Source organism: Microcaecilia unicolor, chromosome 1 (assembly GCF_901765095.1).
Source record: "Microcaecilia unicolor chromosome 1, aMicUni1.1, whole genome shotgun sequence".
NCBI lineage: Eukaryota > Metazoa > Chordata > Amphibia > Gymnophiona > Siphonopidae > Microcaecilia > Microcaecilia unicolor.
In genome coordinates, this window is record NC_044031.1 from 272,839,093 (window position 1) to 272,864,859 (window position 25,767).

Below are 25,767 nucleotides of genomic sequence, written 5' to 3' on the forward strand. Positions count from 1 at the left end.
TTTAGGATAGGAGGTGGTTAGTGACCACTGGGGGAGTAAGGGGAGGTCATCCCGGATTCCCTCCGGTGGTCATCCCCGATTCCCTCCGGTTGTTATCTGGCCAGTTCGGGCACCTTTTTGAGGTTTGGTCATAACAAAAAATGGACCAAGTAAAGTCGCCTAAGTGCTCGTCAGGGACGCCCTTCTTTTTTCCATTAACGGTCGAGGACACCCATGTGTTAGGCACGCCCCAGTCCCGCCTTCGCTACGCCTCCGACATGCCCCCGTGAACTTTGGTCGTTCCCGCGATAGCAGTTGAGGACGCCCAAAATTGGCTTTTCATTATGCTGATTTGGGTGACCCTGTGAGAAGGGCGCCCATCTTGCGGTTTGTGTCGAAAGATGTGCGCCCTTCTCTTTCGAAAATAAGCCTGTTAGGGATTCACTGAAATATGCAAGTTGACCAGAGGTGCCTAAACTTTTACACACAACTGTATTCAGTGATAGCCTAGTTTCGGTCTTTGGAAAATCTCTTCCTTGAAATTGATCACTTATCTAGCGGGATAAATTTAGTTGTACTCTTTCAAAAAAAGGACCTCAGAGTTCTATTTTCTTCTATTTTATGAAATTATATAGGTAGAACGTGTCTTTTGACTGTGTTTGAGAGTTATCTTTCTGTGTGAGTGAACGATACTCTAGTTTGTATGTCTGAGTCCAGGAAGGTGGTATGAGGTATTATTGAGTGACATTGCAGTTCAAAGCAAGATCATGAGCACTGTATACTGACTGCAGTGTTTTGATTGTATCTTCTTGGTACATTTTCTTCAACATTTTTTCTATTATTTTGTAGTAGAGATTCTTATTTGTGAACATCTCTGGGAAAAGGTGGCAAATCACCAGGAACAAAAAAAAATGAGGTTTTAATGAATTCTGTTACAGTAAACAATTTGTAATACAGTAGTCCAAACCCCATCCTTTTATGTGAAAAGATAGAACAGTTACAGAAGTTCAAACATATAACTTTTTCACAGCCTTCTTATGGACTCATGACATAAAAAAATCAGCCATTCTCAATGTTTGATTCACTACTTATAGTCACCTTTTCCCAGAGACAGTCACATATACAAATAAAAGTTTTAAAAAGACATACCATTTTTTTCTCAAATCTTGATTTGATAATTACTTTTAGATGCTCCCCATGGTGGACATTTTGAAATACATTTTCATCAAGTTCGAGTACCTGTTTCCAATATAATACTAGGTAAGTTTGCTCAGTTTATTTGTCACTGATTTAAAAAGAAATCACTGAAAGCTATTTAATCTTCCAAAACAAACCTGGTCAATATTCATCCAGTGGCAGTTGGTGTATTTTTAAACGCTGGGTATTGCCAGCTGAATTAAGCATGGTTATTCAGTGCCGACCCCTATCCATGTACCAGCAATGGTGAATACCTGGGTACTTGGAGGTCTGCCAGGAGTTACTTGGGTATTGCTGATATTCAGCAGTGGTACCCAAATAGCTACCAATTGCCTTAGGAGACCTTTTTGTTGTCCTAGGTTAACCAAGTAGCTCTCTGGGTACCACCACTAATTATTGGTGGTGCCTGAGTAACTCTAGGCTGTGCCTTGACTCTGCCCCTAGACCCCAACCTGGCACTAACTGGATAGTGCCATGGTGGTCGAACAAGATATTCAGCCACACTCTCTGGTTATGTGCCAATGGATATCCTGTGGGTACCCAGTCAGTGCTAGTTAATAGGGAGCCTCTCCTATTTGGTTATCTAGCGTTGAATATTGACCCCCAAGGATTTTGTCTATCTGATCCAGAAGACTCAGTGCTAGGGTGTTGACCTCAGGATACATAAGGGATCTGAACAAGAGCAATAGAAAAGGCCTGGATAGTCAATGTCAGGGCATGTGCTGCTCCTGGCATTAAATATCCAGGTATGTGCCCTGACCTGGAAGTTAACGGGGCACTGGCTGATATTCAGACTAATACCCAGTTAACTTGGCTTATGAAGTTAGGACAGCCTCATTTTATGTGCTTACTTAGCTGGTTAGTGGACCCAATATCTGCGCTAACCAGCTAAGTTTTGGTTCCGCCCCAGGCTGCTCTTACCAGCTTGTTATGGAGTCGTTGGTTAGCAGAGATATTTAGTGGCATAAACTGCTATTTCTGCTATTCCCAACCCATTCATGCCAGCCCTCAGATATACACCTTCAACGAAACCACTATATAACAACTTAAATGTCCAACATAACACAAGCATTGCTGTTATCTCCAGAAGGGATGTGGCTGAGTTAGCTCTGTCCTTCCACATGCACTCTCCTTCTCCCTTCCAAGAGGATCTCCATCATTTGGAGCCTTCTCCTTCCTCCAGTTGACTTATTATCCACCTGCATCATAAATCCATAGCCACAATTTGCATTGGTCTTTATAAAGGCTTGATGCCAACCATTATCTTTTCAAAATGAATTCACCAGCCACATTGAGCCTGCAAAGAGGTGGGAAAATGTGGGATACAAATGCAATAAATAAATAAACATATTTGTAAATAAAATGTTTACTACAAGGTGACATCCTGCACATACTGCTTTGGGGCTCCCACTTTTCAAATGTTCCTTACATCACTAGAAGCAAAAGACTCAATGATCTTCTGCAAACAGTCCACCTTTTGTGTTATGTTTTCTTAGACCTGACCTCTCCCAGAGCCTTCCATCACACTCCAGTGACTCCAGCATGAAAGATGGATAATCCAGAAATTCCAAACCAAAATTTTATTTTAGTTTCCTTAAATTTATGAATAGATCACCTCTCCTTTCTGCAATATTCTAAACTTTGCAGGGTACAAAATTGCCAATTACACTTCATGTGCGTACAGAAGGTTTTTTGACTTCCCTAAATTGTTCTATACAGGTCAGTTCAGTGTTGAAGTCTTGAAAAAACTATATCCATCTGTCCTTGTATTTAAAGTCCATCTTTTCTTACTTCTGCCAGTATTAATTCTTTAGGTCAATGTTGTATTTTATCCAGAATCTCCCAGGTCCTGCTGTCTGTTTTCCCAGGACCCTATGGACCCTTTCAGTGACAAAATAAGCTGGTAGGACCAACAGAGACAAACCCCCAATATTCAGCTGGTGGCAAGAAGCTTTTAATGTCTGCCACCAGCGTTAAACCAGGATATTCAATGCCAGGCCATGTCCAGCCACTGACATTGAGTATGCTTTTTTTGTTATTTGCATGAATAAAAGTTTGTTTATACTTTATTGGTCTGCTTTTATCTTTTCATCTTGGAGCTTGTGGCTCGATTGCCTTTTTGTTTTTTGTGACTAATTAGTTTATAAATCATCCAGCTTTTACAAGTCAAAGCACCTTGGAAGCTTGTGTGTGTGTGTGTTTAATATTATCATCTCACCCTTAGTTTCTGAGACACACTGCTCTGCCTGTTCAACTTTTTCAGCCACTTCCTTAAACTCTGCTTTCACTTCACAGTAGCTGTGCCTGGATCAAGTCCAGCTCTTAACTCAGAGGCAGATGCACTAAGCTTTAATGACCCTTTAACGACCCTCTAACGAAAGGCCATTTTCCGACCACGGTAGCAGAAAACGGAATGCAGATGAGCAAATTGTGTAGAAACCCCACAGAAACGAGATGCATCAAAGTTTTCCGACTACCCTAACGCAGGAAAAGTGCCGGAAAGCTAACGACAGGTCTGTACCTGTCGTTAGGGCTATCCAACTGAAAACTGTAATGTAAAAAACAAAAATAAAGCGAGGGGGGGCGAAAACACACATCAGGGGCGTCTTTTATTGACGCCCGAGGTCACTGCTGCTCCCCGCTCCCTCTGCATCACTATAAAACTGAAAGAAGAAAAAAAAAGTTTGGGAGGGGGCAAAGGCACTCGTCAGGAGTGTCCTTTACTGACGTCCTTACCCCCCCCCCCCGCCCGTGGTCGCCGCTGCTGCTCCCCGCTTCCTCCGCCAGCATTAAATAAAAGAAAACAAAAATCAAAGCTTCGGCCCCCTCCCTTCCTGTCTCTCAACTCTTTCTTTTCCCACACAGCTCCGCCTCCCGCCATCCTCCGCCCCTGTGCCCCGCCACCTGTAATTTTATCCTTAAAATCGAGCGTCCACCACCTTAACCACTAAGCTACTCCTCCATATGTTTGTTCACCCCTTCAAAGAAATGTAATAGATTGGTGAGGCAAGATTTCCCTTCACTAAATCCATGCTGGCTTTGTCTCATTAATCCATGCTTTGAATATGCTCTGTAATTTTGTTCTTTATAATAGTCTCTACCATTTAGCCCGGCACCAACGTAAGACTTGCCGGTCTATAATTTCCCAGATCTCCTCTGGAACCTTTTTTAAATATCGGCATTACATTGGCCACCCTCCAATCTTCCGGTAGCACGCTCGATTTTAAGGATAAAATTACATATTCTGCAAGTTCATTTTTCAGTTCTATCAGTACTCTGGGATGAATACCATCCAGTCCAGGAGATTTGCTACTCTTCAGTTTGTCAATTGCCCCATTACATACATAAGTACATAAGTACCGCCATACTGGGAAAAGACCAAGGGTCCATCAAGCCCAGCATCCTGTCTCTGACAGTGGCCAATCCAGGCTTCAAGAACCCAGCAAACCCCCCCCCCCCCCCCCCAAAAAAAAAAAAAAAAAAAAAATTAATAATGTTCAATGGACTTTTCCCTTAGGATTCTGTCCAAAACCCCTTTAAATTCCGTAAGGCCAGCTGCTGTCACTACATTCTCCGGCAACGAGTTCCAGAGTCTAACTACACGCTGAGTAAAGAAAAACTTTCTCCTATTTGTTTTAAATCTACCATATTCTAGCTTCATCTTGTGTCCCCTGGTTTTGTTGTTGTTTGAAAGTGTAAACAAACGCTTCACATCTGTCCGCTCTAATCCACTCATTATCTTATAGACTTCTATCATATCACCCCTCAGCCGCCTTTTCTCCAAGCTGAAGAGCCCAAACCTTCTCAGCCTTTCCTCATAGGGAAGTCGTTCCATTCCCTTTATAATTTTCATTGCCCTTCTCTGCACCTTTTCAAATTCCTTTATATCTTTTTTGAGATGCAGCGACCAGAATTGGACACAGTACTCGAGTTGCGGTCGCATCATGGAACGATACAACGGCATTATAACATCCTCGTGTTTGTTTTCCATCCCTTTCCTAATAATACTCAATATTCTGTGTGCTTTCTTAGCCGCCGCAGCACACTGAGCAGAAGTTTTTAACGTCTTATCAACAATGACTCCCAGATCCCTTTCTAGGTCCGTGACTCCTAACGCAGAACCTTGCATGACATAGCTGTAATTCGGGTTCCTCTTACCCACATGCATCACTTTGCACTTGTCAACATCCTCTAGGTCTATAGAGATTTCATTCAGTTTCTCTGACTCATCAGCTTTGAATACCATTTCTGGCACAGGTATCTCTCCCAAATCCTCCTCACTGAAGACCGAAGCAAAGAATTAATTTAATCTCTCCGCTATGGCTTTGTCTTCCCCGATCGCCCCTTTTACCCCTCGGTCATCTAGCGGTCCAACCGATTCTTTTGCCGGCTTCCTGCTTTTAATATACCTAAAAAAATGTTACTATGTGTTTTTGCCTCCAGCGCAATCTTTTTTTCAAAGTCCCTCTTTGCCTTCCTTATCAGCGCATTGCATTTGACTTGACATTCCTTATGCCGTTTCTTATTATTTTCAGTCGGTTCCTTCTTCCATTTTCTGAAGGATTTTCTTTTAGCTCTAATAGCTTCCTTCACCTCACTTTTTAACCATGCCGGTTGTCATTTGTTCTTCCGTTCTCCTTTTTTAATATGAGGAATATATTTAACCTGGGCTTCCAGGATGGTGTTTTTGAACAGCATCCACGCCTTATGTAAATTTTTGACCCTCGAAGCTGTTCCTCTAAGTTTTTTTTTTCACTGTTCTTCTCATTTTATCATAGTCTCCTTTTTTTTTAAAGTTAAATGCTAACGTATTGGATTTCCTGTGTATACTTACTTCAAAGTTAATATCAAATTTGATCATATTATGATCACTGTTTTCAAGCGGCCCCAGCACCATTACCTCCCGCACCAGATCATACTCTCCACTAAGGACTAGGTCTAGAATTTTTCCTTCAATCGTTGACTCCTGTACCAGCTGCTCCATAAAGCAGTCCTTGATTTTATCTCCCTAGTATGCCCCAAAGTTACATTTACCCAGTCAATATTGGGGTATTTGAATCACCCATTATTATTGTGTTCCCAATTTCCTTTAACATTTCTACATCCGTCTGTTCATCCTGACCAGGCGGACAGTAGTACACTCTTATCACTGTCCTTTTCCCCTCTACACATGGAATTTCAATCCATAGGGATTCCAAGATATGTTTTGTTTCCTGCATAATTTTCAATCTATTTGATTCAAGGCTCTCCTTAACATACAATGCTACCCCTCCACCAATTCGATCCACCCAATCACTACGATATAATTTTACCCCGGTATGACAGTGTCCCACTGGTTATCCTCCTTCCACCAGGTTTCAGAGAAGCCTATTATATCTAATTTTTAATTTAGTGTAATGTATTCTAACTCTCCCATCTTATTTCTTAGGCTTCTGGCATTCACATATAGACATTTCAAACTACGTTTGTTGTTCCTATTTACATCATGCTCAGTACTTGACAATATTAATTTGCAATCTTTTGTCTGATTTTTATTTTTATTTAAGGACACCTGGGGGCTCATTTTCAAAGCACTTAGACTTACAAAGTTCCATAAGCTACTATGGAACTTTGTAAGTCTAAGTGCTTTGAAAATACACCTCTCGATCTATTACAGTCTCTTATGCAGCCTCACTATCGGGATACCCTATCTTCCTTGTTTTGGTGATATCATTGAAAGATACCTTATCCTGAACCATGCGCTTTTGAGCGACTGTCGGCCTTCCCCATAGGCGTAGACTGGGGGGGGGCGAGGGGGGGCAATGCCCCCCCAAACGACGCGAGGCGCCGCCGCGCCATTAGTTTAAAAAAAAAAAACACATGCAGGCACGCGCTCCTCTCCGTCCGCTTGGCTTCCCTGCCCTCTCTATCTGCGTCCCGCCTTCCTCTGACGTCATTTCCTTTCGGGCGGGACGCAGACAGAGAGGGCAGGGAAGCCAAGTGGACGGAGAGGAGCGTGTCCGTCTACCCCTCTCTCTTCCTCCCTCCCTCCGGCGCAGGCAGCAGTCTTTTCCAGCGTTCCTGGCAGCGGTAGCGTTGTACACGCTGCCTTTGGGTCTGCCCCGAAGCCTTCTCTTCAAGTTCCTGTTCCCGCATAGGTGGGAACAGGAACTTGAAGAGAAGGCTTCCGGGGCAGACCGAAGGCAGCGTGTACATCGCTACCGCTGCCAGGAACGCTGAAAAAGCTGAAGACTGTTGCCTGCACCGGAGGGAGGGAGGAAGAGAGGGGGTAAACGGAGTCACCATCTTGGACCTCGGGGGGGGGGGAGGGAGCAGAGGGAAGATGGATGGGACTGGGAGGGGTGGGAAGCAGAGGGAAGGAGCAAGAGATGGATGGGACTGGGAGGGGTGGGAAGCAGAGGGAAGGAGCAAGAGATGGATGGGACTGGGAGGGGTGGGAAGCAGAGGGAAGGAGCAGGAGATGAATGGGACTGGGAGGGGTGGGAAGCAGAGGGAAGGAGCAAGAGATGGATGGGACTGCGAGGGGTGGGGAGCAGAGGGATGGACCAGGAGATGGATGGGATTGGGAGAGGTCAGGCACAGCAGAGGAAAGGAGCAGGAGATGAATGGGACTGGGAGGGGTGGGAAGCAGAGGGAAGGAGCAGGAGATGAATGGGACTGGGAGGGGTGGGAAGCAGAGGGAAGGAGCAAGAGATGGATGGGACTGCGAGGGGTGGGGAGCAGAGGGATGGACCAGGAGATGGATGGGATTGGGAGAGGTCAGGTACAGCAGAGGGAAGGAGCAGAAGATGGATGGGACGGAGGGATGGTGAGCAGAGGGAAGGAACAGAAGATGGATGGGACTGGGAAGGGTGGGGAGCAGAGGGAAGGAGCAAGAGATGGTTGGGACTGGGAGGGTGGGGAGCAGAGGGAAGCCTACTGGAAAGAAGACACTGCATAAAACAGAAGACACTGGGATCAAAGCGAATAGAAAAACTAAATGATCAGACAACAAAGGTAAATAAAAGTATTTTATTCATAATTTATTAATTGAAATGTGTCAGCTTTTTGAAATGTGCATCTGTGATATTTTGCCTGTAAATTTCATTTCCTTCCTCCATATTAGCATATTAATTTGCATATTTATATATGCAAATGATATGCTAATATGCTCCACCCATTCTTTGCCCCCCCCCAAATGAAACAGTCAAACTACGCCTATGGCCTTCCCCCAGTTTAAGTTTAAAAGATGTTCTAGCTCCTTTTTAAACTAGATCCTGCAGTGCCTGCTAGAGCCTATCTGTTAATGCTGTGGTACAAAGTTCAAGTTTTAAAACTAAGGGGGAAAGACTATGGAGATTAGTTGATAAAATTTGCTTTTTTATATTTTTATTTTTCCTATCACTAACCTACAATTCCTCCTTTAAACCCTAATCTTTAAGTTCCCAAAGCACAAAGCAAAATAGTGTTCACTTACCAGAAAAATGTCCTCTTCTCTCAGAACTTCTTGTTTCTGGTTCCACCTTAGTTCTTTTTTCTTGAGCATCACAGTGCTCTAATGCAGCAAAAGAATTAGGTAGGGACAACAGTTGTGAGGGCAGATGCTTCTGTGCCATATGTCTTAATCTACATGAGCCCATCTATTCTTGGGTTCTTTGAGGCAGTAGTGGTAAAATGGTATGATGGTATATAGTGCTAGAAGCTGCTTTAGTTACATCTAATTCCTGCTTAAGTTTGTCTAACAAACTCCTTTTTTTATACTAGCAAACTTTGAATAACTTTGTGTCATCAGCAAATTTAATTACCTCACTAGTTACTCCCATCTCTAGGTCATTTATAAATATGTTAAAAAGCAGTGGTCCCAGCACAGACCCCTGGGGAACCCCGCTAGCTACCCTTCTCCATTGAGAATACTGACCATTTAACCCTACTATCTGTTTTCAATCTTTTAACTAGTTTTTAATCCACAATAGGACACTACCTCCTATCCCATGACTCTCCAGTTTCCTCTGGAGTCTTTCATGAGGTACTTTGTCAAACACCTTCTGAAAATCCAGATATACAATATCAACCGGCTCACCTTTATCCACATGTTTGTTCACCCCTTCATGTTTGTTCTGTCCTTGCAGACGGTAATACAGCCCTACCAGTATAGTCCTTCCGTTCACACATGGGAATTTCTATTCACAAGGATTCCATACTGCTATCTGTTGGAATATTTATTTTGTTTGACTCAATTCCCTCTTTAACATATAGTGCAACCCTTTCCCCCCTCCAATTTCTTACACACCTCTGAAGGAGAAATCCCCAGAGACCTGTAGGCATGCTAGAGGTACTTATATGTCAGAGAACATTACCAGATAGCAATACTATGGACTCGTGTCTAGGGAGGTGTACCTCTATAGCCCGAATGACAAGCTAGCTGTTGTAAAAGAAACCATGCCACAGATGGAATATATTATTATTTATTATGTAAAGGAAAAAAATATCCTATATAATAAAACACACCTCCAACATTCTGAAGCTGACTGCATGGCTGAGGCATTCCTGCTCTCTGTATCCATCTCCTGAATTGACATCACGTACTTCCGGGTTCGTCACAAGCAGAAGTGACCAACCACATGAGGTTTCTCGGCTTCAGAATGTTGGAGGTGCATTCTATTAAATAGGATTGGTCAGTTCCTTGAAGCACAGCCAGAGCTCAGCGTCCTGCACAGTAACGCTCAGACACCAGAGAGGGAGGGGGGCCTGACACCAGAGGGGGGGGGGAGGTATCTCTGTCACGCACACACTCTCTCTCTCTCTCTCACACACTCTCTCTCTCTCACAGTCAATGTCTTTCTCTCCCTCACTCTCACACACTGTCTCTCACACACTCTATGTCTCACACTGTATCACATTCACTCTCTATGTGTCACACAGTCACTCACACACTCTCTTGGTCTCATACACTCAGTCTCACAGAGATTCTGTGTCTCACACACACTCTCTCTCTCGCACACACTGTATCTGTGTGAAACACACTCTCTCTCTCTCTCTCTCTCACACTGTGTCTCACATATGCACTTGCACACACTCTCATTCTCACACACACACTCTCTCTCACAGACACATTCGCACCCAACCTCACTCTCTCTCTCACACACACACACACACACACACACACTCGCACATTCACTCTCTCTCACACACAGTCCCTCTGACATACACTCTCTCAAACATACACACTCCGAGGAAAACCTTGCTAGTGCCCGTTTCATTTGTGTCAGAAACGGGCTTTTTTTACTAGTATATATATAAACAGTACTGAAGCAAAATGCCAAGCAAAATACAAAAATAACTTGCTATAAAAATAGATTATCACCACACTAGATAATACAATATACTAAAGGAGTGATTACACAACCCAGTACAATCCTGAAATCCTAATAATTCTTATAAGAACTTATTACACATCTTATGCAAAACACAGTGATCAGCTGAATACACAGACCAGAAGTCCTGACGTAAACCTATCTGTCTCAGACAAACTAAGGATTAATTATCCCCATGATCATAGGTAAATATCCTGTTATCTCACCCAGTGGCGTTCCTAGGGTGGCTGACACCTGGGGCGGATCGCCGCAGCGCCCCCCCCCCCCCCCCCGGCGAAAGGATCCCCCGGGTGCATTCTTACCTGCTGGGGGGGGGGGGGTGCCACGCGCCTGTCGGCTTCACTTGTTCCATGCTCCCTCTGCCCCGGAACAGGAAGTAACCTGTTCCGGGGCAGAGGGAGCACGGAACGAGCGGAGACGACAGGTGCGTGGCACCCCCCCAGCGGTGTGCACCCGGGTTGGTCCGCACTCACCGCCCCCCCCCCCCCCCAGGAATGCCACTGATCTCACCTTGCCGTCTGTCACAGACTCTCAATGGTAGAGAAGCGGAGTTCCTCAGAGTCTCGAGCTGAAAACCTCAGCGAGCCTCCCAGTCTAGGAATAAGGTCCGAGAGTTGAATTCTGGATGCAAATGTTACAGTCTTAGATAAGGCCTGATGTTGTAGCTGAGCAGGCCTTGTCAGTTGGTTACAAGGCACGCAGTTCACTGGTGTTAGGAAAATCAGTCTCTGGTTCTTCCGAGCGTTCTGTTCACCTGCAAATCCTCCAGTGTTTCTGTCTTCTGGTGTTCTCCCTCCAACTGAACTTTCTTCAGTCCAAACCTTTGGTATCCAAGGGTCAGATGATACCTGTGGACAAATCACATAAGATGACATAATGTCCAGCCAGCTTCATGGTCAAGAAGCGAGCCTTTGTTCAATGGCATGCAAACTCCCTGTCTGAGGCCATACTCATGGAGCCGTATCTCTCTTTCCTTCAGTGTTCCCAGGAGATAACGGGGCTAGTTTGCAACAAAGAATATGTCCTTGGATGAAGTAATCTTGCAATGCTCAGCAGTAATTCCTTTCTGTAACCAAGCTGGTTTCTGATAGTTACAGATATATTCAGGTCACAGGCTGTAGAATCCATATTGTTATAAGAATGGTTCAGACTTGTATAGGCCAAGACCAGCAAAGGTGAGATCTCAGGTAAATACCCCTACAGACCTAGGAAAATTAAGGAAACGCTAGTTCAGTTGGTTAAAATTTTCCACAGACTCCAGTCTCCTATGTAGAATCACTTTGGGCCCTGTTTACTAGCCTCACTGTAGACACGCAAACTTTTGAGTGTGCGCTAAAAGCTAGTGCTAGGGACACCCGTAGAAATATAATGGTTTTCTCTATGCTAAAATGTTAGTGCTCCTACAGAGGCTTAGTAAAAAGGGCCCTAAATCTTTCACTATAGAACAAGTCAAATTTTGTACATCAACAATTTCTTCCATAAGAGTCTCAATATGTGTTGAAAACTCCTTTTTAGTGACATCTACATTTTCAGAATAAATCAATTTTACTCACTAGAGCAGAGATATCTTTAGCTGATTTTTCCACGGTACCACTTAGCTTCTGGAGAGCTTCCCAGCAACCAGAACAGTTTACTCTACAATCCATTTGGCAATCTGTCTCTGAACTGGAGCAAGTTATAGCCCCACAAGTTAACTTGTCAGCATTCCTTCATGATTACTTCTGCATTAACATTTTGTACTATAGAGGTGAAGGATCTGAAAAAAATGATTGGCTAAGTTTAAATAAGAAAGATTAAAAATGCAGACATTTTAATCTTCTATAATAAAAGATAAACTGGTTATAAGAGCCAAAATTGAGGATCTAGAAAATGAAGTTAGATCTTCAAATCTCAGATTAATTAATTTTCCTTGACCCTCACCCCCAAGATCAGGTAGAGAAACTTTTGTCAAGTATATGACTGATAATTTCAAGCTACCATCTGAAATACTTCCACCAATTGTGAAGATTTTATTATTTATTTATTTATTAGGATTTATTCACTGGCTTTTTGAAAGAATTCACTCATGGTGGTGTACAGTAAAAATAAATCAAACATAAGCAATAGACAATTACAGCAGTAAAAATACTCAAATAACAATACAAAGCATGACATAGAGGGGCATAATCGAACGCGAACGCCCATTTGTAAAAACGTCCATCTCCGAGAAGGGGTGGGCCGAATTGTATTTTCGAAAAAGATGGACGTTTATCTTTAGTTTCAAAAATACGGTTTGTGCCGGGCAAATGCATAGGATTTGGGCGTTTTTGTTTTTCAGCGATAATCGAAACCAAAGCGCCCCAGCTCAAAAACGAACAAATCCAAGGCATTTGGTCGTGGGAGGGGCCAGCATTGGTAGTGTACTGGTCCCCCTGGGATGCCTCTATGCCAGCTTCAAATATCATCCCAAGCTCCATGACAGCAGTATGCAGGTCCCCCGAGCAAATTTAGTTTAGTTGGTGCTGCCCGGACCCATGCAGAGAGCAAAAATCGGAAGAAAAAAAAAACATGCAAGTGCAGTTGGGGACGTCCAAATTAAAAAATAGTAAAAGAGAGATTTGAACCAGCCACCTTCTGATTCCTAGGCCAGTGCTCTAAGCTGACATCATGTCAGCTAAACAGCTGTGATTGGCTGACAGAAACTTGGAGGGACTTAATGGAAAGGGAAGGACGTCTAAACAACTGATTCATGTGGTGCAGTGCTTAGTGCCAATCACAGCTCGTTTAGCTGACATCATGTCAGCTAAACAGCTGTGATTGGCTGACAGAAACTTGGAGGGACTTAATGGAAAGGGAAGGATATTTAAACAACTGATTCATGTGGTGCAGTGCTTAGAGCACTGGCCTGGGAATCAGAAGGTGGCTGGTTCGAATCGCCTTTTTTACTATTTTTTAATTTGGACATCCCCAACTGCACTTGCATGTTTTTTTTTTTTCTTCCGATTTTTACTCTCTGCATGGGTCCGGGTAGCACCAACTAAACTAAATTTGCTCGGGGGACCTGCATACTGCTGTCATGGAACTAGGGATGATATTTGAAGCTGGCATAGAGGCTGGAAAAAAAAGTGTTTAAAGTTCGGATTTTTTTGGTGGGAGGGGGTTAGTGACCACTGGGGGAGTCAGGGGAGGTCATCCACGATTCCCTCCGTTGGTCATCTGGTCATTTAGGGCACTTATTTGGGACCTGTTCGTGAAAAAACAGGGTCCAGAAAAAGTGTCCTAAATTCTGGCTAAAAACGCCTTTATTTTTTTCGATTATTGGCCGAGCGCGCCCATCTCTCCTCAGTCGCTAACCACTCCCCAGTCCCGCCTTCACCATGCCTCCAACATGCCCCCGTCAACTTTATGCGTTCCCGCGACGGAGTGCAGTTGGAAACGCCCAAAATCGGCTTTCGATTATACCGATTTGGGCACCCACAAGAGAAAGACGTCCATCTCCTGATTTAGGTCGGAATTTGGGCGTTTTTCTCTTTCGAAAATAAGCTGGATAGTATACTACTTACAGTGTCAACACAATATGTAATAGAGCATTTTAATAGACAGCGTAGGGTATAAGCAAAGATGGAACATATAGATAGGTAAGAGAGTAAGAGGAGTTAAACAATAAGATGACTAATTTAAAGAAAGTTGCACATGAGGTCAGAGAGATGATTAAATATTATCTCAGCTAGGGTAGGAGTAGATAAACATGTCCTGTTAGTTACTTCTTCCATTAAAGGCCTCATTGTTAAGATTGCAAGGTTTGAGTGGAAAATTTATGGGGGGGGGGGGTTCCAGTTTCTCAATTTTGTTACTAATTTATGGCTGTTTTGTAACATCATATAGGTGCATGTGTTGTTTTTATAAAGTTATAACAACAGTCAAAACCCACCTGAATATCTGTCACTAAGGGGCCCTTTTACTAGAGCTTAACATGCGCACTAACAGACAGTGAGGGGAACGCGAACGCCCATCTCCATGGACGTCTAAGTCCGAGAACGGGTACGTCAAGGGGCAGGACAGACCGTATTTTTGAAAAAAATGGGTGCCCATCTTTTTTTTTGATAATACGGTTTGTGCCCGGCAAATGCATCGGAGTTGTGCGGATTTGAGCTGGGCGGTTTTGTTTTTCAGCGATAATGGAAACCAAAGGCGCCCAGCTCAAAAACAAATCCAAGGCATTGGGTCGTGGGAGGGGCCAGGATTTGTGGAGGGGCATAATCGATCGCGAACGCCCATCTTCATGGGCGTCTATGTCCGAAAACGGATATGTGAAGAGGCAGGACAGACCGTATTATCGAAAAAGATGGGCGTCCATCTTTCGTTTCGAAAATATGGTTTGGACGGACCAAATGCCATGGATTTGGTCCCTTCTGAGATGGGCATTTTTTTTTTTTTGCGATAATGGAAACTAAAAATGCCCAGCTCAGAAACATCCCAGTCCAAGCCATTTGGTCGTGGGAGGGACAAATGTACAACACTACCATAGCTCTTAGGGGTGAAGGGGGCAACTACATGTGGGTACAGTGGGTTTTAGAGGCCTCCCATTTACCACCACAAGTGTTACGGGTGTGGGGGGATGGGCCTGGGTCTGCCTGCCTGAAGTGCACTGCAGAACCCACTAAAAGTGCTCCAGGTACAGGACTTGTTGCTGGTGTATAACCTTGGCACAGCAGTTGACACCTGAAGACTAATCTCGCTGAAAACGTCCTTTATTTGAATAAGCACCTTTACTCACAGTTAACTGCAGATCAGAGGTTGTGCCCCACTGGCAACAAGTCTCGCTGGTACTGAGATTAGCAGTAGGTCCGAGCTGGCAGAATGGTGTACAATGCCCTCTTTCAGCAACATTCAAGATAAGAACTAAGTGCTGTAACGTGGCTAACACATGAAAGGGATCTAAAAGTGTCTTACACAAATGGCCACTACCTCATGGACTACCGGAAACAAAACAGGGCACACTCTGACCCAGTAAGCAGAGGGAAAAGCACCATTGGAGTAGAGCCTACCAACTACCAACATCGTGAGCATTTAACACAAGCTAGTGGAATCACGGAGCCCAATACCCTACACCCACCACAATGCATTGCTGATGTGACTCTGCAGTGCCCTTAACAGAAAAGGTGTCACACTCACCCGAGACCCACATCAGAACCAGGGAAAGGCTGTCAGAGGATAGAACACATTCTGCTGTCATGGAGGTGGGTACGGCATTTGAGGCTGGCATACAGGCTGGGAAAAAAAGTTTTGTAAAGTGGGTTTTTTTTTGGTGGGAGGGGGTTAGTGACCACTGGGGGAGTCAGGGGAGGTCATCCCCGATTCCCTCCGGTGGTCATCTGGTCAGTTGGGGCACTTTTTGGGGACTTGGACCTGAAAAAAAAGGGTCCAAATAAAGCGGACCAAATTCTCGTCAAAAACGCCCTTCTTGTTTTGATTATCAGCTAGATGCCATCTCTCCTCAGCCGGTAACCATGCCCCAGTCCCGCCTTCGCCACGCCTCCGTGATCTTTGTTCGTCTCCGTGATGGACTGCAGTTGAGGACGCCAAAAATCGGGTTTCGATTATACCGATTTGGGCGCCCACAGGAAACGGACGCCCCTCTCCCGATTTGGGTCGTAATATGGGCGTCTTTCTCTTTCGAAAATAAGGTGGATAGTGCACTGGTCCCCCTCACATGCCAGGACACCAACCGAGCACCCTAGGGGGCACTTGTAACAATTAAAAAAAAAGTTAAATACCTCCCAAGTCCATAGCTTCCATCCCTTGGGTGCTGAGCCCCTCAAATCCCCCCAAAATCCACTGCCCACAACTCTACACCATTACCATAGCCCTTATGGCTGAAGGGGGGCACCTACATGTGGATACAGTGGGTTTTGGTGGCGGTTTGGAGGGCTCCCATTTACCACCACAAGTGTAACAGGTAGTGGGGGATGGGCCTGGGTCCACCTGGGTGAAGTCCACTGCACCCACTAACAACTGCTCCAGGGACCTGCATACTGCTGTGATGGAGCTGGGTATGGCATTTGAGGCTGGCATACAGGCTGGAAAAAAAAGTTGTTAAAGTTTTTTATGGTGGGAGGGAGTTAGTGACCACTGAGGGAGTCAGGGGTGGTCATCCCCGATTCCCTCCGTTGGTCATCTGGTCATTTAGGGCACTTTTTTGGGACTTGTTCGTAGAAAAAAAGGGTCCAAAAATGACCCAAATTCGCGCTAAAAACGCCTTTCTTTTTTCGATTATCAGGCGAAGGCGCCCATCTCTCCTCGGCCGATAAACACACCCCAGTCCCGCCTTCACCATGCCTCCAACCGCCCCCATCAACTTTGCCCGTTTTCGCGACAGATTGCGGTTGAAGACACCCCAAATCGGCTTCCGATTATACCGATTTGGGCACCTTTGCGAGATGGGCACCCATCTCCCGATTTGGGTCTAAGTCTGGGCGCCCATCACTTTCGAAAATAAGGCTGAGTCCATGCTAAATGCTGCATATCCTATTATATACCTATGAGTCACAGGGCATTTAGCATATGTAAATGTCTTGTTAGTGCATGCTAAGCTTTATTAAAAGGGCCCCTCAGTGTCATAAAATACTATGAACTGTCATATATAAGAAATCCTCCCCTAGAGGGAATTTCCAAGTATAATCATGGGTCTTCCAAGATGAGTGAAAAAAGGATATTCAACATGTGTGAATAAAATCTTATAATGTTTGGCTAGTGTCCACATAAAGTGAAAATGAATATAACTTAACTTTATCCTTGAAATCTAGTAAATGATCATCATTCAAAGCAGTGGCGTAGCCAAGGGTGGGCTTGGGTGGGCCCAGGCCCACCCACTTTGGGCTCAGGCCCACCCAGTACCAGCATAGCTATAATGTGGCTGGCAGGGATCCCCAAGCCCCACCAGCCGAAAACTCCCAACAACTGTCCCTCCTGCATACCTTGTAAATAGCAGATTTTCGCCTGCAGTGAATAGTGACTGATGCATACTGCTTACACTGGGCCCATAGCCTTCGCATTGATGTATTCTTGCCTAGACGGAAACAGGAAGTTGCATCAGAGGGCAGGGTATGGAGCTAACATCAGCAGTGTGTATTAGTTGCTGCCCGTTGCCGGTGAAAATCTGCTATTTGAAAGGTGTGCAGGAGAGGGAGGATATTTGAGAGACCATATGGCATGCAGGTGAGAGGAGAGACCACATCATCTGTGGGATGAGGCGGGGTTCTTCTGCCCACCCATCTTGGGCCCAGGCCCACCCAAAATTGGGTGTCTGGCTACGCCCCTGATTCAAAGACCGCATCTTCTTGATCAACTTACAAAGACACCCTATCTAAACTCACAGAAGCGCCCCTAGAGGTTTGACCCAGTTTCTATTTGCTTTTGTAAAGTTGGTACAATGTACAGTTATGTGCAGGGGTGTGCTGGTAAATTTTTAACAACAGGCTGTTTCTCCAGACGTAGCCAGCTCTGCAGTTGGAAGGGCCATGGGTGGCCGGGGAGGGGGGGAGCAACACCTGCCTCTCTCTCCTCCCTCCCTTCGTGCGGGCACGCTAGGCATACCTTTGCTGGCAGCCAGTAAATGGACTGCCACCACTCCCAACGTCTCACATGCTCGAGAAGTCCCAGCCTGCTGCCCAGAGCTGGAAACAAGGAGCGGGGAGCAGCAGTAGTCTATTTACTTGGCTGGCAGGGCTCAGCATCCCCACCAGCAAAGTAAAAGATAATTCAGCAGGGGGCCCAAGCCCACATTTTGGGAGCCAGTTGTTAAAGTAGCCATGGAGGGCCCTACTTTAACAACTGGCTCCCAAAATTCTTAAAAACTTAACAACCGGCTCTTGTGAGCCTGTGAGAGCCTGCTCCAGCACACCACTGGTTTTGTGCCTTCACAGCCTACGTGCCCTGTTATAAATTTACTCTCAATGTAGTTTATATTATGTTGGTATTTCAAAATAGGCCAGTTTATCATTAGTGCTTGCTGAAATTCTGTCTAGTGTTTCCAGATCCTGCTAAAGCATTTCATTTTGTAGATAAAAGAGAAGCGATGCTACAGAATATGTTTTCCAAAATAGCCACAACAATTAACTTATAAAATGTCGTCGAAGATATACAGCTTCCTGATTAAATAAACAACTGTAGGTGGACAGATATTTTTGTCCACATCCTGCCAGCTTTCCTGTTTATCACTCACTAGAAGGGTTCTCTTGCTTCCTCTCTAACTTTCATTATAAAGGCATTATTCAGAGTTTGGCTGGATTTTTTTTAATCCAGTTCCTGTCCTGCTTATAAAGCAAGTGTGAGTAACCACCTGTGGCTAAGCAAGTTGCATGTCACTGTTTTCCAAACCATATGCAACTTTTAATTTTACGTCATTGCTCAGAGTGAGGAGAAGCAGAAAGTATAATAAATCAGGAATTCAAGCCTACACATGTTGCTTACACAGACGCAAAGCATAGAGAGAGTTCACTGTAATCTGTGTAGGTGTAGATACAGTGTGCTATGAGCTACAGTACACTTTGTTCCTACTTCAAGACTACAGCTAACATTTATGTTTATTAAAATGTTTGATATACCGCCTTATCTGACATACAGATCACAGCAGTTTACATAAAACAATAAAATAAAGAAAAGGAAAAAGAACTCCAAATTAAAATAGAAAAGTATCAGGCATACTAAGGTACACACAAACAGACAACATTTTATCATACATAATCAGGAAAACATACCACAGTGCTCAGAGCAACAATGTGCCCTCATAAGCCAAGGTACAGAAATGTGTCTTCAGCAGGGATTTGAATTTTGTAAAGGAACGTTCAGAGCGTATAGTTGGAGAAAGGTCGTTCCACAATCTGGTAGCTAAGTAGAAAAAGGCCAATTGTCGAGTGGATTCATAATGAACTTTCTTGGGGGTTGGAAGCACCAAACTATGAGAGTCAGTGCATCTAAGAGCATGGGTGGGCGTATATGGAATAGTTAGGGATAAGTACATAAGTAATGCCACACTGGGAAAGACCAAGGGTCCATCGAGCCCAGCATCCTGTCCACAACAGCGGCCAATCCAGGCCAAGGGCACCTGGCAAGCTTCCCAAACGTACAAACATTCTATACATGTTATTCCTGGAATTGTGGATTCTTCCCAAGTCCATTTAGTAGTGGTTTATGGACTTGTCCTTTAGGAAACCGTCTAACCCCTTTTTAAACTCTGCCAAGCTAACCGCCTTCACCACGTTCTCCGGCAACGAATTCCAGAGCTTAATTATGCGTTGGGTGAAGAAAACTTTTCTCTGATTTGTTTTAAATTTACTACACTGTAGTTTCATCGCATGCCCCCTAGTCCTAGTATTTTTGGAAAGCGTGAACGGACGCTTCACATCCACCTGTTCCATTCCACTCATTATTTTATATACCTCTATCATGTCTCCCCTCAGCCGTCTCTTCTCCAAACTGAAAACCCCTAGCCTCCTTAGTCTTTCTTCATAGGGAAGTCGTCCCATCCCCGCTATCATTGTAGTCGCCCTTCGCTGCACCTTTTCCAATTCTACTATATCTTTCTTGAGATGCGGCGAGATGCAGATGATAAATAAGATAACAGGCCACAATAATAGGCCTTACAAGTAAAGCACAGTATTTTGAAAGATATTCTGAAGGGGACTGGAAGCCAATGGGGCTCATTTTCAAAAAAGAAAAAGGTCCAAAAAGTGTCAAAGTACCATTTGGACAGATTTCTTCTGAAAACATTCAAATTGGTATTTTCAAAGCCTGTTGTGCAGATATCTATCTATGCATTTAATCTGCAGTGCATCCAAATCATAAAGGGGTGTGTCAGGGGCTTTGAAGGCGGGCTTCAGGCTTGCCTAACACTTGGACGTTTTACAGTCATAATGGAACAAAACCAAAATGGCTAGGGTAAAAACGTCAATGTTTTGGTCTAGACCAGTTTTTCAAACAAATAAGATATAAAAAGTTGCCCTAAATGTCCACAAGACCATTGGAGGGATTCAGGGATCACCCCCCCCTTAGTCCCCCCAGTGGTCACTGACCCCCTCCCACCCATACAAAGTGTGAATAAAAATAGTACTCACCAGCCTCTGATAGCCTCAGATGTTATAGCCAGGTCCATTAGAGCAGCATGTAGGTCCCTGGAATAGTATAGAGATGGGTTCAGTGCAATTTAGACAGGTTTACCCAGGCCCATACCTTCCCCTACCTGTTACACTTGTGGTGCAAACTTTGAGCCCTCCAAAACTCACCAGAAATCCACTGTACCCATGTATAGATGCCCCCTTCACCCATAAGGGCTATTGTAGTGGTGTACAGTTGGGGGTAGTGGGTTTTGGAGGGCTCAGCAGACAAGGGAGCAGTGAGTGGATAATCACATGTGTACCTGGGCTAATGGCACCTGGGGCGGGTCGCCGCTGCGCACCCCCCCCCCCCCGGGTGCAGCACGGCGCGACCCCCCCCCCCCCTGCGGTGCACCCCCCTCCGGACCGCGAACCCCCCCCCGGACTGAACCCCCCCAGACCGCATTCTTACCTGCAGGAGGGCCGATCCGCCCCGAGTGCACGTCACTCGGAGCTGCGTCGGCCCCGCTGGTTCCCTGCTCTCTCTGCCCCGGAACAGGAAGTAACCTGTTCCGGGGCAGAGGGAGCAGGAAACCAGCGGGGCCGGCACCCCCCGAGCGCATGCACCCGGGGCGGACCGCCCCTCCTGCTCCCCCCTTCCTACGCCACTGCCTGGGAGCACTTATATGAAGTCCACAGTGGTGCCCCCTAGAGTTCCCCACTGCTGTCCTGGGATGTCTGGGGGGGCCAGTCTGCTACAAATGCTGGCCCCTCCTACATCTTGATTTTATGTTTTTCACTTGTGTGTTTTTTTCAAAAATGGCCTGAAAAGATAAATGCACAGAGCACAAACCCTGTTACAAACAGTATATTCAGAAAAAAAAAAAAGATAAGACGTTTTGCTTTTCAAAAATGGTTACATTTGCTATTTGGGTTTGGCATGTTTAGCAAAAAACATCCAAAAATCATATTGAAAATGCCCCTTCACGTAACCTAGTTACGAGAGATGTAGCATGACCAAATCTACGTGCTGTAAAAAGCAATCTAGCTGCCATATTTTTCAATGTCTGAAGACGTTTTATATGTGATTTGGGCAATCCTGCATAGACAGTGCTATTGTAGTCAAGTCTGGAAAACAATAAGGCATGAGTGAATGTGTGTAGGGAAGGGAAATCTAAAATGCCAAGTAAACAATGTAAGTGACTGAGCCAGAAAAAAACCTTTTTAATAACATCTGACATTTGAGCTTAGTCAAAGGTTACACCTAAGTAAGAAAAGAGCTAGCTGCTATGATTGGAGAATATTGACTAGCTGAAGCAGTACCATGGAAGATGATAAAGGTTCAGTCATTCAACAGGCTATAGTATTATAATGTTCAAAACTAGTCTACATGCTACACCAAAAATGTACATGACTTCTAGAGGTTTGGGTCTCCACTTGGCAAATAAAATACCAAAGATCGGGTTTTCTCAATGTCAATCAGAAATAAAGGGGATAGTTAACAATTATTAATTTGATTTGAAAAACACTAAAAATTATTCATAAAGGCTGGCATAAAATTATTTGTCCAACAAAAATACAGAACAAACCTCCGCAGTCCAAAGATAGACGCAAACACAGCGAAGGAGACTAAAGCAATCATCAGATGATGCTCAAAAAAAATCAAATATTTATTACATCCTAGACTAGACATGGGCTGTGTTTTGGCCACTAGGCCTGCATCAGGAATCTCAGAAAGGATGTTTGTAGATTAATACATCCTATAGGGTTGCACACCATGTAGAAACCTGGCAAGCGCCGGATCCCGACAAATGGTAAACAAATATGGATCTAGTGAGATGTACTATAAAGAAATCTAACAAAAATCTCTCCAAACTTCAAACGCAGCATATCACTAAAATCTAGTGATAGTGAAAAAATAAAATATTTGGAGCACACGAGGTAAAGTCTGCCTTTACTCTGCATTCTGCTTCCAGGAAAGAAAGGATAGGAAGAAAGGAAGGACGAGTGGCGTTATATGTTAAAGATAATATTAAAGCAACAGAATTGCAGGATTTATGGGGTAAGAAAAAAAGCACTTGGGTTAATCTGGAAAGAGGGCATGGGAATTCTATTTACATTGGTATGATATACAGACCTCCTTCATAGGCAGAAGAAGTGGACAGAGATTTAATTGAAGACATTCAGAATATAGCTTTGAAAGGAGCAATACTAGTAGTAGTTGATTTTAATATGCCAGATGTTGAATGGGGCATCCCTTTTGCGGGAAGATGGGGAAGGTGCTTGAGAGAGTTGTGTTGGAGCAATTGGTGGAATATGTGGATTTGAGGCAGTTGTTAGACCCATTTCACTATAGATTTAGGAAGGAGTATAGTGTAGAAATGTTGGTTTCTACTGTTGATGAAATAAGAAGAGGGATGGATAGGAAACAGTCATTTTGTTTTGTAACATTAGACATTTTGTCAGCCTTTGATATGGTAAATATTGAGATGTTGAGGAAATTGGCTCTGATTGAATTGGGTGGGATAGTGTATGATTGGTTTGAATCATATCTGACTGATAGAACAATGAGGTCAGAATTGCAGGGCCACTGTCTCAAGATATACACTGTCCGAATGGGAGTACCATAGGGGTCAGTACTATCTGCCCTACTTTTCAATTTGTTCGTGGCAATTTCAGGAGCTGGGAAAGAGCTATAGGATATGTGCAGATGTTGTGCAATTCTTTTTTCCTGATGATATGGAAGGGACTTCAAACTAGTTGAAGGGTTGTTTAGAGAAGGTTGGGAAGTGGATAGGGAAAATAGGTTAGCACTAAACATGAGTAAAACAGAGGTGATGTTGGTGGGGAGAGATGTGAGATGTTACCTCCATTGGTTTGTAAGATGGATGGGAAATTGTTGAGTATTAAACAACAGGTAAAATGTCTAATTTTGGACGAACATTTGTCGGTGCAGGAACAAATTGGACAGGTGTTAAGATCAACTTCTTTTCAAATACAATTACTTAGTAGATTGAAATCTATATTGACAGTGTATGATTTTTGAATAGTGGTACAGGTGTTGGTTTTGACAAAACTAGATTATTGCAATGCATTGTACTTGGACTTTCAAAGACTTGATGTAAGGCCTTGCAGGTTATACAGAACTCTGCAGCACAGTTGATCTTGGGTTGTAGAAAATCTGAGCATATTACACCCAGCTTGAGACAACTGCACTGGCTGCCAGTGGAATACAGGATTATTTATAAGATCATGACACTGGTATGTAAAGCGATTCTGTTGCCTGTACTAATATATCTAACCAGTGGCGCAGCCATGGGGGAGGCCTTGAGAGCCTGGGCCCCCAATTTGGGTTTTCACCCCCCAAACCCCCTGCTGGTTTGGCTGATGGGGGTCCCAAAGCCTTGCCAGCAGAAACTTTCCTGCGGTGATATTTTGCCACCATGCTGCCTGCCCTGCTTTCCCCTCCCTCGCGTGCATGCTCAATTTTAATCCATGCACAAACTTTGCACATACTCAGTTTCACTAAAACTGAGCATGTGTGCCAGGGCAGGAAAGCAGGGCAGACAGTGTGGCACCGAGTATTACCACAGGAAGTCTGCTGGTGGGACTTGGGGATCACTACAGACCCACGTATGTGGGGTTGCAGCAGGGGTGGAGAGCGGTTGGGAGGCAGCACAAAATGTGCCCCCCCCCCCCCCACTTTGGACTTAGCCCCCCCCCCCCAAATCAAGGTCTGGCTACACCTCTGCATCTGATGCAGGCTGTTCAGCTCTATAGACCAGCAAGTGCATTGATGTCAGATGGGTTACGACAGATTGTTGTGTCGTCACTGGTACATGTTCAGTATGCAGAGACAAGGGCTGTTGCATTTTCAATAAAGGGACCAGTATTATGGAATAGTTTACCTGGTTATAGAAGGTTGAGTACATCTGTGCAGCAGTTCAAAAGAGCATTGAAAATGTATTTTTTTTTTGTTTGTGCCTTCTCCATCTAGTTTGATATGGAGTCTATTGCTTATTCAGCTGGTTCTTTATGATTGAGCACAATATTGCAGCAGTATGATTGTATGATTGTGATTGTATGTGGGTTTGTATTATTGATTATGTATGTTCTCAATTGTAAACTGCTAAGGATTAGGCAGGTTATAAATTTTATTAAATAAATAAAATCTAGAACAGGGCTTCTCTACCAAGTCCTCAGTGCACACCAAATCCCATTGTGTTTTCAGGATATCCACAGTGAATATGCATGAGATAGATTGGCATACCAAGGAGGAAGTGCATGCCAATCTATCTCACGCATATTCTTTGTAAATATCCAGAAATCCCGATGGGATTTGGTGTGCCCTGTGAACTGGCTTGTGAAGGCCTGATCTAGAAGTAGGGAGATCCTGGATTCTATAAGTAGAAAAGCAATGGACAAAACTGAAAGGAGCTGTTTTAAGGGCAGCAAACCTTTATATAAGGAAAGTAAATAAAAGTGAAAGTGAGGTGAGCCTTCAAAAACTACAAGAGATCATAGAAAGACAGGCTTCAATATCTGGAAAAGCTAAGAGAAGCTGGTAAAGTAGTTAGGAAAGCAAAGATGCAAATGGAAGAAAAAGAAATAGCCAAAACGGTACAGTGGGGAACAAGATGTGTTTTATGTATGTTAGTGGTAGGAGGAAGTACAAAAGTGATGTTGTGAAACTTAAGGGTGAAGGTGAGCAATTTTTATTTTCTTTGTTTACCATGGGAAATTATGGGGCTTCACTATCAACTTGCACAGGGGGCATCAACACCTCCTTTCTTCTGCTGGTTATGCCTCTCTCTATGCAGTCCATCATTGTTTGGGCAACAGCCACCGCATTGTCACATTGGTTCACCGCCTTGAAATCCTCAGACACTATCCACTTTCTTTGGAGCAGGTATAAATTTGTGTGTGGGAGTTTGTGCTTTACTGTTGATCACTCTGTGAACCTATTCCATATTTTATAAAAGAAACAAACCACTTAAGTTGCCTATATTATATTTATTTTATATAGCATCCTGTTATGAAATTACCCCGAATAAGTCTACAAGCTAATTTTTTATGACAAGAATCTGTTTTGGCCCCATGTTATTAATATGCTTGCAATGTGGATAAGTATACAAACAGCTGCACTGTGTATATTGAGCACCTAT

At 44.1% G+C, this 25,767-nt stretch overlaps 1 protein-coding gene across 4 annotated transcripts in view; it reads left to right on the plus strand.

The window, feature by feature from the left end:
- ACAD11 (acyl-CoA dehydrogenase family member 11) overlaps nucleotides 1-25,767 on the plus strand; it is a 305,211-nt gene that overhangs the window by 169,173 nt on the left and 110,271 nt on the right. For all 4 annotated transcript variants that reach the window (XR_003942519.1, XR_003942520.1, XM_030206676.1 and 1 more), the window contains exon 16: nucleotides 1,168-1,239. Coding sequence is in view for 2 of the 4 variants with exons in the window: in XM_030206676.1 (XP_030062536.1) it covers nucleotides 1,168-1,239 (72 nt within the window). In the remaining 2 variants the exon portion in view is untranslated. The remainder of the gene's footprint in view (nucleotides 1-1,167; nucleotides 1,240-25,767) is intronic.